Source organism: Lontra canadensis, unplaced genomic scaffold (genome assembly GCF_010015895.1).
Source record: "Lontra canadensis isolate GAN:19392208 unplaced genomic scaffold, GSC_riverotter_1.0 scaffold21, whole genome shotgun sequence".
Taxonomy (NCBI): Eukaryota; Metazoa; Chordata; class Mammalia; order Carnivora; family Mustelidae; genus Lontra; species Lontra canadensis.
This window is the reverse complement of record NW_022631015.1, coordinates 22,442,251-22,457,649: the sequence shown is the minus strand read 5'-3', so window position 1 is coordinate 22,457,649 and position 15,399 is coordinate 22,442,251. Positions and strand designations below refer to the sequence as shown.

Genomic DNA, 15,399 nt, shown 5'->3' with positions numbered 1-15,399 from the left:
ACTTGCCCAAGCTCACATCCAGGGTAGGGAAGGATTTAGGACAGGCGGGCTGGCTCTGTAGAATGCAGGCTTTTAACTGTTCTACTCTATTGACTTATACATGCTGTAAGTCAGGCACTTAAGCAGCCCTTGGTTTTTAAGTTTTTTAGAATAAATTTAGAAAAGATGTAATAGAAAGCTCCTGTATAACCTTTACCCAAGTCTTAGCCACATTTTTTCCGCACTGTTTTTCTACATATATTTATACATTGCTTCTGAATCATTTGAGAATTTGGTACATACATCATGCATACATCTTTGCTCCTTACCCTCTAGTACTTAGCATATGTCCCAAGTACAAGGATATTCTTGCATAACCACAGTAAAGTTATAAAATTCAGGTAGTTTAATTCTGATGTACCTTTATCTGTTGTCCATGTTCCAGTTCTGTTAATTGTCCTAATACCCCCAGGTCGTATCATTCACTATGGGACCCTTGCAGTTAGCTGTCAAATCTCTAATGTTTGTTTAATGACCTTGACATTTTTGAAGAGTAGGCTAATGTTTTAAAATAGAAAGTGTTCCTCATTTTGCATTTGAATGTTTCTTCAGGGTTAAATTTGGGATTACGCAGTCTGGCCAGTACCCAATTCAAGTGACCTCACTCCCTTCTCCACTTAATATCCAGAAATGCACTGTCACTTTGCTCTTGGTTGATGTTAATTTTGATTGGTCAAGGTCGTGTCCTGTTTCTGCATTGTATAGTTACTACTTTTCTCCTTGTGACTAGAAGGAATCTGGGCAACAACATGGACATGCCCTGCTCTTTTTCAGGAGCACCACTGATGATTTTTGATTTTTGCTGTAACCAGTCTTTACCATGATAGCTGCAAAATCGTAAGTATCTACCCCTCCCCTCCACATTGAGCAGCATTCTGTCATAAGGAGGAGCTCTCCTGTCTCTGCCACATATTATCTACCTAAATGATACTTCCTTTGGTTACAATTACAAATTACAAAAAAATTTTTTTCCTTTAATGCTCAGTTTGTTTTCTTGAACACATGCTTACTTTCAAGCACAAGATACGTTAAGGTCAATTTCCCTATCTCATCCTCCCAGTCCTGAAATCAGCTATTTTCTCCAAGCCGCCCAGGTTCCTTTTAGAGGGAAATACTAGAAGTTAAGAACTGGGTGTCCACCTTGTGTGCTCACTGCTCCTGGGAAGTCTACTCTGTCCTTTGAGCAGACAGCAGCATGACAAAAGAAAAGTCAGCCTTTAACTGTGGATAGTGTTTCCAAGTTCAAGTTGCTTCCTATATTTCTACCGGGCTTTAGTTTTAAAGTAATCTCATCTCAAAATGGCTTTGCTGTCGTCTTTGCTTTACCTAAGTTTTCAGAAACCATTTCAGCTAAGAATTTTTTTTTTGTCCGAGTATCATGTATATAAGATTACAAATAAACCAAAGAGGTTTAAAATGAAAAATAGAGACCGTCCCATCCTAGGTTCCACTTGGTTCCTATGTCATTTTCCCCAAAGAAAAGAACTATTTCTGGTTGTGCTAATTTATTTTGAAAGTTACATTTGTTACAAGTCAGCTTTACACTTGGTCTTCATTGTTTGGTGTCTTTGAAGTCAGCCTGCAGGCCTTGATTTCCCAGGTGTTTGGTGTGTCTGCCTTGTGCCACTAGTTTCCCCGTGGTCTTGTTCATCAGCTCCACAGAGGCAAATGCAAGTGTTTTGCCTTGCTTCAGAACGTGCGCCGTTATCACGATGTCTTCTCCTATTTTAGCAGGCGACATGTACCTTGAAGGGAAACAAATTTAAATATAGTTAACAGCAAATAATTTTTTACTTTTTGAATTTTAAAAAATTTTTAGCAGCAATTTTTTATGAGGGGAAGTTGTGTGCATCTCTTACACAGCCTTCTTATGTGTTATTTTCCTCTTCCAAGTAGTTTAGGAATAGTATCAGTAAGCCTTCTGTCCTATCAAATTTGGATGGCTGGTCCTGACCAAATTCATCTTCCCCATTCCATATCCACACAATTTTCTTTTTCCATAAATAGGGAAGGCACCCCCCCGGCCAAGTTTCCCATCTCATATTTATTTGGGGCTGGTGAAAGATTTTCTCCAGCTTTTATTTAGTCTACTTAACTTCCCCAGGTGAAGTATTGCCTGGGCCCTGTACTGTAGGTTCCCCCTTACCTGTGGTCCAGAAGGAAGCAGATGGTCCTCCTGATCTATTGTCAGAAGGTCAACAGTAACCTAACACTGCACCCCTGCCTGTCTGTCTCCTCACTTCATCACGTGGGCATTGCATGTCCCGTCCTCACTAGAAGGCTGTGCACAGTACAAGGGAGTTTGAGAGACCGCACTCATACAGCATCACAGTATATAACGCTTGTTCTATTTTATTATCGTTAATCTGTGCCTGGCTTATAAACATAGGTATGTATGTATAGGGAAGAACATATATATGTATATGTTTTGTATATATATTATATAAATATATATAATAGGTTTGGTACTATCTGTGGTTTTGGGCATCCACGGGGGTCTTGGAATGTAGCCCTGTGGGTAAGAAGGGGACTACTGTATCTCGTCATATCCGTATTTAGGATTCACTCAACTGTACTGGAGTAAATTCTGCACTTTACTGCACTCAAAAACGATTGAATGTAAGAACTATGAGAATTGATAGAGGCCCTTAAACCCTGGTGATGAGTTGTATGTATTTTTTAAGAGACACTTCCCTACCTACCTTAATCGTAAGTTGTCACTCATTTACTTTGGAAATATCAAGAGTAAATCTCTGAGACTGTTTCCCCATTCAAATGAGCCCATTTTTGAAGCTCAGGCAGTTCTTGACTGTGACCCGTATCTGACCACACGTACGTGGGAACTGTGTGTGACTTACTACAAATTCTTCAGGCTCGCGAGAGCAGCAGTAGATCTCAGAAGATCGTGAGGTGCCATGCTCAGCTGGGAGACCTCAGCGCTCAACAGAGGCTCCTGAGGCAAAGTAGAGTCTGCAGCGGGCCTCACCCCTCACCACCACAGGGACCACGGTAAGGACTGCAGACCGAGCTCACCTGCACAGCAAGCAGAACCTTTGCAGATCTTAGTTTCAAGAGCATTTTCCTCTTGCCCTGTGATCTGCTTGTTGCACCTCAATTTATTCCTATGGTAAAGAAGGGCTGAATTTTCTTAAGGTAGCCTGGTGAAAGGCTGAGATTGTATAAAACTCTCATAACTGATGTTATTTCCGTTGCCCTCATGTTGTGTAACACTGGCTTTCCCACCCTGATCCTGCCCTCCCCCACCCCAACAAAAGTCATTGTTCCGTTGTGTCCGTGGAAAAAGCAGTTGTCTTGAAAGTGAAGCCCTGGGCCTATGCCCTCTATTGATGGGACCAGCAGTGGTACTAGTTAATGCTCAAAATGGGTTTTTTACACTTGAAAACAGGTGACCCCTGCAGGCATTTTCAGGGTGGTGAGTGAAAGCCTGGCCTCTGGGGGCCTGCTTCCCAATCTCCTACTTTATGTCTGCAGTAGCGTTGGCGGTTGCAAGGAAGACACAGGATTGCAAAACTGGACATTTGTGTTCGCCTTGTTACAAGGCAGTGGCAATGTATACCTGATGAAAGTTTATCCAGCTTCCCTTTGAATTTTATTCAGGCTTTTTTCTAGGCACTCAATACAACCCTCATGACGCCTGTACAAGTGGCAGTTGCAAGGCAGTTGTGGAACACTTCTAGGCCGTCAGTCTGTGATGCCCCACCCCCACCCCGCCCCTCCGGTATACAGAATAGGAGCTGAGTGTTTGCTGTTCGCAATGTTTAGGTCATGACCCCTTTATTCCTGATGCGGCAGTGAGCTCCTCTAGTTCTAGATTCTACGGCTGTGGGATCTTTCAGGGCACCTCTATAGCTACATTTCAGGGTGACCAGCTCAGGGCACCTCCAATATTATTTATGTTATAAAGGTATTTAGTCTCAGCTGTTTGAAGTGAGTTTTCCCATTTAAAAAAGTTACTTGTAGTACCGTCTGGATACGTACGTTATGTTCATATCCACACTAACTCCCGGCGCTCCCCTCTCAGTGCACAGCAGAGCCATTGTTGATATGTTATCCACTAAGGTGGCTGTCATACCACCGTGCAGAGTGCCTAATCTGTTGGTGTGGGCGTCTTCTACTTTCATTTCACAAATCACTTTCCCAGGGACAGCAGAGACAAGAGTCACCTAAGTGTAAAAAAAAAATTTTTTTTCAACATTCTTTGGTATTAAGAAACCCAAACAGCCCATGAAGAATTATCATTGGATTAAACGGAGTCACTCCAGGGGCGCCTGGCGCGTCTCTTGATCTCTTGGGGTTTTAAGTTCAAGCCCCATGCTGGGTATAGAAATTGCTTAAAAATAAAATCTTAAATCATCCCAAAAAAGTTAATTAGAAATTCAAGTAAGTTACAAATATCTCTGATAGACATTAACCCATATAGAAATTGTTCTTAAAGAAAAAGGAATACTGGGATGCCTGGATGGCTCAGTCATTGAGCATCTGCCTTCAGCTCAGGTCATGATCACAGGGTCCTGGGACTGAGCCCTGCATTGGGGGCTCCCTGCTCAGCAGGAAGCCTGCTTCTCCTTCTCCCACTCCCCCTGCTGTGTTCCCTCTCTCACTGTACTTCTCTCTGTCAAATAAATAAAATCTTAAAAAAAAAAAAAAGACAAAAAGGAATATTTAGGGAAAGAGTAGTTCTGGTTAATCTCTACTCTGCAGAAATAGAGCTTTTCAGCCTTGCGTGTGACAGCCTGGCATCTCAATGTTACCACAGAAATTTTGGACCCACAAAGCTGGCGGGTCCCTGTGATCTATTAACCCATGATAGGTTTAACTTGGATGTTCCCTAGTTTTTGCAGAGAGTAATTTTTATAATGATTTTGTAATGAATGGTTTTAACAATTTAAAAAACAGACTGGAAGAAATTCAGTAATTCATTGAGTTACTAGGATCAACAAACTTACACCATAAACCCATTTTAATATAAGAAGCTCAACAATAGAATCCGACAGAGTTGAACTGCAGCTTTCAGGGTCCTGCCCATTTATAGTATTGTAAGGAAAAAGAATTACATGAGTGTCTCGAGCATTAAATGGTTCGATTCTACCTGCTACCTCAGCATCTTCCTACGCTAGGTGCTGAGCCAGGCCCTAACGTACGCTACACAATAAGGAAGGCATAATTTCCATCTCGTAAGTAACTTAAAGTCAGGGTGGTGTGTTGTCGGGGTCACCTATGGTGTGGCAGAACTGACTGAGCTCTAGGTCTGTCTTCGAGTCTCCCTCAGCAGTAACTGAAGCGTCTGGATACGCAGTGTTCTCTAGGCTCCCACCAGGAAGACACCTGAGAGTTTCACAAGCCACAACTTCAGCGGTTTTGCTGTGGTTTATCCCCCAGAAGTAGGCCCTGCAGTAAAACAGAACAGAGCCATACAATATAAGTCATCCTGAACAATTTTATGTCCTGTTTTGCTTAACAGGTACATCAGTGCCAAGTAAATACTAGAACAGGATCAAGTGTATTCATACAACGAATGATCTAACCACAAGATGTCCTCATAAACTAATGGACAGATCAAGCAGGACCAAGGTGTAAGCTCCCTGTACTTGGGCACTGACTGAGTACGGCAAGCGCTGGCCATGTGAGGATGAATGAAATCCAGTCCCTGCTCGTCAGGGCCTCACAACCGGAAGGGAGAGGCGAGTACACGGAGCAGGGACTTCCTAGAGACAACAGATCCAAGTCACTAGAAGGGTTTCTAAGGGAAGTAGGTCTTCAGAGAACAGACATTAGGAAGGGCTTCTTGGGGAACGGCAACCGAATCGTGACAGACTGACAAGAGTGAGTCAAGTGAAAATGGGGAAGGCCCCCAGGCAGGGCAGGGGAGAGAACTAAATCGAGCCCCACAGACACCAGAGGTAGTTTGGTGCCATGTAAGCGTGGGGTGTGTTTAGTAGAGGTTAAAGTCCCATTGGATTCTCTGACTTCAGCTGGGATGGATGACAGGAGGTAATACAAATGTTGACTTTCCACTGCAGAATACAGTTTTTAATTCTTTTTCTTTCTCCCAACTTGAAAGGCCAAAGGACACACAAGTATACAAGAGTCGTTTAAAATATACATTGGAAGAGAGAGCGTTTTGACAGCCTGACATTGCAAGAGAAATGCTTTTATGTGTGGCTGTTTCTCATCTCCCTAGATGAAGGGATTCAGCCAGTGGGAGCTAACAAAGGAAATGTCCTAGTCAACCGCCCAAAGCTAGTGGGGAAGAAGCCAATGGAGAGCTGACCTCTGTTTGATGAAGAATGGGGGTATGAGTAGAACACTGTTAAAACAAAAAAAACCCCCTCAGTTTCCATTAAGATATGGGCTGTAGGGGATACAGTTGTTTAAAGGTCATTAACTATGGCCGACTTGGAGTTAGGGACTGCATTCAGCGGCCCTGCGTGCGCAGTCTCCATCCTCACCTCTCAGACGTGCACACTTGGATCCTCCTTCAACTCCGACATCTCCGATTTAACCCCTGTGCAAAATCACCTCCCTTCACACCTCGCCTGGGCTGCTGCAGACAACTAGGTCCTGCTCCGTTCGGTGTCTTGTGGGAGGATGTCTGGAAAGCCTCTTGTGATGCAGTGGGGTCAGGAATAAATTTGCTGTGGCCCCAATAATACAGAGAACTAACTGCCCAGATGCTTGCATTCCCGGGATCGCACGGGTCGGGCAGCTGCAGGAGGCTGGAAGAACCTCGATGGCTCGGCCCAGTCTGACGCACGGACTCCGTGGTTTATCGTAGAAATTGGGTATGTGCACATACAATCATCTGTCCCTTTTCTATATGGCTTGCAGTGAACTGTGTTTTTCCCGTTCCTCGTGCAGTCAGGTGAGTCTGTGGGACTCGTGCGGCATGGCGCCCTCCTCTCCTCGCCCGAACACCTAAATGCCGTCACACGGAACGTACCTGAGGTGAGCGTCTCCCCCTTCCTCCCTCACCTTTTCAGTAAAGACAGAAGGGGTGCCCAGAACCAACAGCAGTGAAGGAGATGGTCCCTAGCAGGAGGTCTGAATGTGCCTGGCACAGAGTAGGTGCCCAAATGTTTGCTCAGGGAGTACGTTCCCACCCGAAGGGAACGACGGGGGCAGTCCGTGACAAAATGCACCACGCTGAGCGGCACCAGCGCCTGACTAACCGGGCTGCAGCGAGGAGTCTGCTCTAGGAAGAGCCACCCTGCTGGGCCCCTGGCGGGAGGCACGGACAGAAGCTTCCCGAGCCTCTACTACGGACTTGCCCCCAAGCAGCACTCCATGCCGACAGGGAAGTAGGAACAGAGAAAGACCGAGCGATGCTGGGGACAGGCGGAGGGGCCAGACTAAGACGTCCAAGTCCTCAGGAAGGTGGCGAACCAGCCCAGCTTGTAAGAGCAGGCCAGAAATAAGCGACGTTAGCAAACGACTGCCACGAGAGGCACAACGAAGCCCAAGGAAGAGCTAAGTGGACGTGAATGAAACAGTGAATGCAATTTAGCCCGCGGAAGTAACATCAGTTCCCTGGAGTGGTGGGGACAGTGACCAATGGGCTGTGAAGGAACGGGAACTACCACTAGTTTCTCACAATGGCTGGTAAGTGGCAGGTTTTACTGAATCATTCTAAAATAACCTATAAATACAGACACTATAAAGGCCTCACGTTAGTAAGCTTTCTGCCCTATACGTGTTCTCTGCCGCCTTGAGCCTGGAAAAGGGGCTAATGGAGAGGGACCATCCCTATCCCATATACATTGAGGACTGGGGCAATGTCTGTTCACATCTCCTGATCTCCTCTCCAGGGGGGACATACAAATTCCGTAGAATTGTTGCACGTGATCTAGTTTGGAATCTAGCATTTGAATATGGAGCCATTTGCAGGAAGGGATGGTGCCTTGCAGGTAAGTAAATATGGTGAGTCAAGGCCCAGCACACAGCTTCGTTGTCCTATGACAGTGCCGTGAATCAAACAGCAACAAAGAAGTTTTAAGTAACCTCTCTCCACTGAGGAACAGCATTCCAGAAATTCCTGCAAGTCCTAGACTGGTTGAGCAAATATTATACTGCCTTTCTTTTTTATAGTGTTCTGTGCTGAATTTTAAAAATATATATATTTAACTTCTATCAAAGCTCTCAGAATCACTTTCTGAGATCTTCAGAAAACAGAGGACTTGAATAAAAGGGCTTCTTAGACAAGTGGCAGAACATTTCAGCAGCACGCCATTTCCAAGTGTGCACGGAGTACTAAACCTTGACTATCTTCCATGGTGGAAGAAATGTAAATTCACCATTTCCTTCAACTGGGCCTCCATTCACCACTGCTAAAAGTACTAATGTTCCAGAATATTTATAGTTGCTCTGAAATGATGCCAAATCCCTTTCCCCTATAGTATCAGCAACTTCTGACTTGAGTCCATAATTTCACCAATTATATCTTGACTCCTTAAATCTTAGCATCTAAACCGCCATGTTCCTTCTCTTCATTAGATTTTTAATGACAACAATCATTCATTTTATATGAATTCATTATAATAAACAGTGTAGGGTTGCATTTCCTACCTACCATTCCTTCATTACTCTCTATCATTCACTATCATTCTCCAGGCCTATTCAAACATATATACATATATAGGGTTTCCCCCCTTTCTTTTTATAAAATTACAAAAACGGGATCACATTCTACATATTACTTTGCAGCTTCCGTTTTTTTCTTCCTAGTAAATCACAGCCATGCCTGTAGTTCCAGTCACAGAACTCTCTTAATGGCTTTGTGCTATGCCCTACTATTGAATATATTAGATTTATTAAACTCTTGCTTGACATGTGTGTTCTTGCCATATTTTTTACCATTACAAAGTTACTTTTATTTGTAGAAGATCGATCACCAGAATTAGACAGCTGGGTAAAAGGTATGTAAATTTTTAACAAATCTGCCAGATTCCTTTTCAAAAGCAGTAAGAGTACTTCATTCCCTAATTCCTCATCAATAATGTATATTATTACTCTGAGTTACTCTTTTTACAATGTGATAGGCAAAATAATATGTTATCTCACAGTTTAAATGTGTATTAGCCAGATTACGAGCCAGGAAGCGTGCTTAGTGCCTGACTTTCATGCTTACTGGCTGACTCCATCTCTCGTGTAAACAGCCTGCTGATACACTTTGGCCCACTTAAGAAACTTTTTATAGCTCCTCTTACCGTATTTAATTTTTAGCTCCTATTCATAGAGAAATCCTTTTCCAGGTAATTCTATTTTGACTTTTATTGGGTTTTTCTTTTCCATGAAGAGTTCATATTAGTAAAGTGCAGAGTGCCTGACACACAGTACATGCTATGAAAATTTCAAGATAAAAATTTCCAATTTTATAAGGTCATCCACATCATTTCGTGACATGCTTCTATGATAATACGTCATTTTTAAAACTGTGACTCCTTTACATGGAGCCTACGAGTGATTTCTTTTACCCGTTCCTCTGTGGCTGAACATTTTAAGTTATTTCACATGTCTGATATCACAAATAATGTTACAACCAGTATTTTTGTATCTAAGTCTTTGAACAAAGCTTGCTTTGTTATTTTCTTTTGCATTTCTTAGACCTAGATGATTTTAATGGCCAATAATGAATCTGGAAATAATCTGTTGTTCTGTCATGTTGACAAATTTTCTAAATAATAGAAATACTTGTGCTTTTGTGGTCAGTTCAAAGCCTCATGGTTCTTCTAGTAAGTACAAGGTTTGTTTGTTTTAGAGATTTTATTTATTTGACAGAAAGCAAGAGGGGGAGGAGAGTATAAGCAGGGGGAGGGGCAGAGAGAGAGGGAGAAGCAGGCTCCGTGATGAGCAGGGAGCCCGATGCAGGACTCGATCCCAGGACCCCAGGATCATGACCTGAGCCAAAGGCAGTCGCTTAGCCAACTGAGCCACCCAGTATAAGGTTTGTTCTTACTTTCTTACCCACTCCTGTAGTCTCTGAGGTTCTAACCTTAATGAAGGTTTAACTAAAATTAAATCCTAAACCTTAATGCTTCTCTCTAGTCTGTGTTCTTCCTCTTGGGACATCTCATTTCCTTATACATCGTCATCTCATTTCCATAAGGATGACTATGCAATTTTACCTCGCTTCGCAACTCCACTCCCTTATTTCCGCGTTGGACTCTACATAGCCTTTCCAGACCCTCGCATGGTGCCTCTCACTTGAGATTCCCAAGATATGTTCCTCCACATGTGTTACTGTGGGACTTAAACATGATTAAGTGAAGCATGTTTACTTAGGCAGAACTAGTCAATGTTTTAATGTATAAAAAGGCTAGATCATCTCCACTTACATGAAGTACGTAGAGTACTCAAATTCAGAGAGACAGACGGTACATGGTGTTGCCATGGCTGGAGGAAAAGGGAATGGAGTTATTGCTTAATGAAAACAGAGTTCCAGTTTTGCAACCCGAAGAGTTCTGGAGGTGGATGGTAGTGATGGTCACACGACAGTGTGAATGCAGTTAATACTGAATCATATACTTTAACATGGTTAAAACGGCAAATTTAATGTTATGTATATTTTGTCGCAATTTTTGTTTTAAAAGGGGGGATACGACATCAATGTTTCCTGAACTTTTTTATTCATGGGACTCTTTTTCTCAGGAAACATCTGACGGCACTATGTTCCCTGGATCCCACTTTCCTTCTCTCCTAGATAATAAACTCCTAGAAGGCAAGGGACTGTGGCTGGTATTTCTTCATTATCTCACAGTACTTGGGTTTGTTGACTGATTTTAAGGCGATCTAATAGTAAGAGTAGGACATTTGACCGTTCTAATATATTAGTGTTCTATAAAAGATAGGTTTTGTGGGTGTTTATAAACACTGAGAAACCGGAGGTTTTTTGTTTTGTTTTTTTGTTTTACAAAGGACAGCCTTAAAATAATAAAGATGTTCTAAGGTAAGATCTTGTGCATTAATTTGACACCCGAAGCAGGACTGAGTGCAAAGTGCCTTCTTCAACAGATCGGTTTTGGACGAATAGAAAGTCATCATCATTTAGCAGATTTTATATGCTGGTTCTAAACATCTGTCCAAGACCCAAAACTCCATGGAAATATTATAAAAATGTCAAGTGTTATCTTACTTAATTCACTGACTAAAAAAAAAAAAAAAACCACAACATTTAAAATGGCGCGCCTGTGTGGCTCAGTCAGCTGAGTGTCTGACTCCTGGTTTTGGTTCAGGTTGTGATCTCAGGGTTGTGGGATCGCATCCCAGGTCGGGCTCCACGTCTCAGTGTGGAGTCTGCTTAGACTCTCTCCTCTCCCTCTGCCCCTCCCTGCTCCTCAAAAGACAAAAACAAAACAGAACAAAAAGACCTTCAAAAGAATCAGAGGTTAGCACTCAGGACAGAATTGTCTTTTGTATATAATCAAGAAAAAAAACACACCTCTCTTTTGGCGAGCTGGTTGTCTCTACTGGGGTCGTTAGTAAGGCCACTGGAGGCCTGGATAATGGGGCAGACTTAAAGTAATAGTACTGCACAGCTCACTTGCTTCTTACACTCAGTAATAAGAAGAGGGGCGCCTAGGTGGCCCAGTCCGTGGAGTGTCTGACTTTTGATCTCAGCCCAGGTCTTGACCTCAAGGTCTTGAATTCAGGCCCTACATGTGCTCCACACTAGCCATGGAGCCTACTTAAGAAGAAGAAGAAACATCATTGCTTCTGATCTTTGCAAAAGTAGTGATAAGAGCACAGGTGTGTCTGAAAAAGATCATATATACCCTTATTCCAATTTAGTTTTAACAATATGCTTGCATTAAATCCTTAAAAATGAACATTCTTCTCTTGAAAAATCTCTAGTTTCCTGTTTAAATAACCAAAGGGACAACTATTTGACATAAAATAATTTCGTCAATCAAGGACTGGTGAGGCAACAAACAACACGCTAGTTATTTTAACAAAGAGAATATAAAATGTTAACTAGAGATTTAGAAAAAAACACATTTTATCCCATACCAAGACGAAGGGGATAAAAGGAAGTTCCATGATCTGAACAACCGAAGTTCAGCACAAAGACAGGTTTATACTTTGCTATTTACTTAGTTTTCACCCAGAACAGAGAGAGTGATTAAGGTTTTTCAATGTCAGCACTGTTGACATGTGCACTGGATGACTCATTATTGTGGGGAGCTGGGGGAAAGGAGCCTGCGCACGGGAGGACAGTTAGTATCTGTGGCCTCCACCTAGTAGATGCCCCCCATAGTGCCCTTTCCATCCCACTCCAGTCGTCCGCAAAGAGATGTCCCACAGGGAACAAAATTACCCCTAGTTGAGAAACACTGGTTTAGATCATGTTACATTTAAGTTTACAATAGTAGGAAAGGAGCCAAATTCACAACTAGCTTTATGCATCACCATAAATATATATTCTAGCCCAAGCAACTGTGCCCACACAAGACACAAACGCAGATCCTATTTTAGATCAAATTAATACAGAGCACCTACAGGGGTACTGACCTGTGCAGTTAGTACGGTAGCCACTAGCCTGATGTCAGTATTGAACACTTGACACGGCCAGTATGACTCAGATGTGCTGTTAAGTTTAAAATTCACACTGGATTTCAAGGATGAAGTCCCCCAAACAGGATACTCATGTGTGGATCACATGCTAAAATAATGTAATTTCGAATATAATGAGTTGCTTAAAATGTATTAGTAAAATTAATTTTACTTATTTCTTTTTGCTTTTTTTATAGTTATATATATGTGTATATATATACATATATAAATAAAATGATACGTGTGGCTTGCATTTGTAGCTTGTGCTACATCTCTACTGGACAGTGCTGGGTCTAGAATCACAGGTACCTCTATTCAATCTTACTACAACTTCTGAGAAACTCTGTACATCAGGGTTAACAGGCATATCCTCTTGGAAGACTTGGACCACCAAGGCCAACTCAGGCATAAGTGAAGTTTATGATTGTTACAGTGTGACTGTTCAAGGTATGAGATTTTTCTCAGACTACTCAAAGGCAAATCCAACCCACAGCAAGATTATCAGGGGAGGACACACCCAAAATTTGGTTGTTGAAAGTTTAATAGTGAAAATGGCTATTGATGTTTTTAGGGAATTCAGTCCTCCCCTTAGTCTAATACTTTTGTTGCATGTATCTCTCTCAAAAAGTTAGTTAAAAAGTAGCATATCCTTGGATTTTATAGTGTTTGCTATTTGAAAACACTGAATGCATTTGAGTATGATTTCCTATGTTCTTCACAAAAGCCCTTGGCTATAATGATTGAAATACTGAAAATGTAGCCCAAATGTTGTTTCCAGGAGGAAGACTTTGGTCCAACGGCCTACATTCTTCTTACAAGTGACAGCAGTTAGTCTGTTTAAACTCCACTTTTAAATTATGTATTTGCAAAGTTCCCAATCCTCTTTCCTAATCAGAAGTAAAACAGGCAAGAGTGCCTGGGTGGCTCCATCGGTTAAGCATCTGACTCTTGATTTCAGGTCAGGTCATGATCCTGGGGCTGTTAGGTCAAATCCCACATCCGGCTCTGCACTGGGCATGGAGCCTGCTAAATTAAGATTCTCTCTCTCTCCTTCAGTCTCTCCCTGACCCACCTGTCTCTCTAAAAGGAAAACAGCCATGCATACTTAAAATATTTAGGAAAAAGCCTAGAAGTTCTTTGGCTGTCAAATGTCTTCCAAATCTGATATAACCAAGGGCTTCTGTTATTCATGTTTATTTATAAATGATTCCTAGGTAAGACGATTTCTACAAAGACACCGAAAACTAGGAATCTGGGCTAGTCTGTTCATGTGCCAAGGAGACAGAGGCTATCCCTGCCTGACTCCAAAGCACCCCTCTACCCGGAATCTGGCTTTCCCACCTTTCTGCAATTATTTATTTTCTAATCCTCTAGGCTGCAAGTGCATCTTAAGTGCAGACATTGTCCTTACTCTTTTCCTCAGAGCACTACTGGCATCTGTATGTTGAAGGCCAAGCTTTAAAGTCCTTTCCCTCTCTGAAATCAAGAAATTGTCTCCACAAGTGAGAATCACTTAAACATTCCCCGACTGACGACGGTTTGACTTAAGATTTCTCAACTTTATAATGGTGTGACAGCATTACACATTCAGTAGAAACTTCGAATTTTGAATTTCCATCTTAACCCAAGCTAGTCACATGCAGTACATGCTTGCCAGATGCAGGGCAGTGGCAGTGAGCGGCAGCTCCCAGTCAGCCCCGACAGCTGGAGGGCTAGCAACTCTGCTTAAAATTATACCGTAACTAGGGGTGCCTGGGTGCCTCCGTAGGTTAAGCCCGGGACTCTTGATTTCTACTCAGGTCATGACCACAGATCTCACGTGAGATCGAGCCCTGCCTGGGCTCTGTGCCGGGCCTGGAGCCTGCGTAAGATTCTCTCTCTCTCCCTCTCCCCCTCCTCGCTGGCGTTCTCTAGGAAGGAAGGAAATTATTCTATACCTAAACAACCATTCCGTTTTCCCCTTTCAGTACAGTATTCAATAAACTAAAGAGATATTCAACACCTTCTACAGAATTGGCTTTGCGTTCCATGATTTTGCCCAACTGCAGGCTAAGAAGTGATCTGAGCCCATGGGGCAGGCGAGGCTAAGCGACGAGGCTAGGTGTATCGCACACACTTTCCATCTACCGTGTTTCCACCCGGCAGGGGTTTAATCTGGAAGGAACCCAATCCTAAATCGAGGCAGATCTGAACTTCATAGCACACACTGCCGTGAAAGAAACCAGGCGCCTGACCTAACACACAGGGCGCTCCAGGACAGCAGTCATCACCGCTATCAAGTGACGTTCCCGGGCAGTCCAGCGGGATCTAGCGAGAGAGAACCCCGAGCATCGCGCTTTCTCTAGAAGCCGGCGCTCCCACGGCAGTACCTTTTCCAAAACTCTGTCAAAACCGGGGACACGGGCCATCGACTTCATCACCTCCAGCAAGTTCTGGGTCAAGCGGCTCATCGTGGACCGCTCCGGCTTCTGGACACAACGCAAGAGGGAGGCTTGGGTTGAGTCGGGGGGAACCCCGAAGTCCGCGAAGGGGTAAGGACAGGCAAGGTAAAGACAGCCGCGTCCTCTCCGCCCGCTCGGAGCTCGGCGTCTGGCGCCTCTTGTACTCACCGCCAGCGGCCCACCGGCTCGCGCTTTCACGTCCCGCCCCCACCTGCGTTGTGACCGCGCACGCGCCGTGGCCCCCGGCCCCGCCCTGGCCTGCTCGCCCGTGGCGCAATCCCGCCTATCGCACTCCGAGGGCGGAGCGCGTTTCCGCCCGGGTGGTTGAGGTGGGAGCGCCGGACCGGCGGGC

At 43.5% G+C, this 15,399-nt stretch overlaps 1 protein-coding gene across 1 annotated transcript; it reads right to left on the bottom strand.

The window, feature by feature from the left end:
• Positions 1-1,527: 1,527 nt before the first annotated feature.
• Positions 1,528-15,190, bottom strand: ACOT13 (acyl-CoA thioesterase 13). The gene is made up of 3 exons (XM_032861650.1): positions 14,976-15,190; positions 4,039-4,223; positions 1,528-1,784 (listed from the first exon to the last, which is right to left on the bottom strand). The coding sequence occupies exons 1-3, from the start codon at positions 15,054-15,056 to the stop codon at positions 1,592-1,594; spliced, it is 459 nt and encodes a 152-aa protein (XP_032717541.1). The 5' UTR covers positions 15,057-15,190; the 3' UTR covers positions 1,528-1,591.
• Between the last annotated feature and the right edge of the window lie 209 nt (positions 15,191-15,399).

Coding starts and splice junctions, on each gene's coding strand:
- ACOT13 (XM_032861650.1), bottom strand. CDS start 15,056: ATGAGCCGCTTGACCCAGAACTTGCTGGAGGTGATGAAGTCGATGGCC. Junction 4,224..14,975: donor TTGACAGAGTTTTGGAAAAG/GTACTGCCGTGG, acceptor TTTTACACTTAG/GTGACTCTTGTCTCTGCTGT. Junction 1,785..4,038: donor AGTGTGGATATGAACATAAC/GTACGTATCCAG, acceptor TTTCCCTTCAAG/GTACATGTCGCCTGCTAAAA.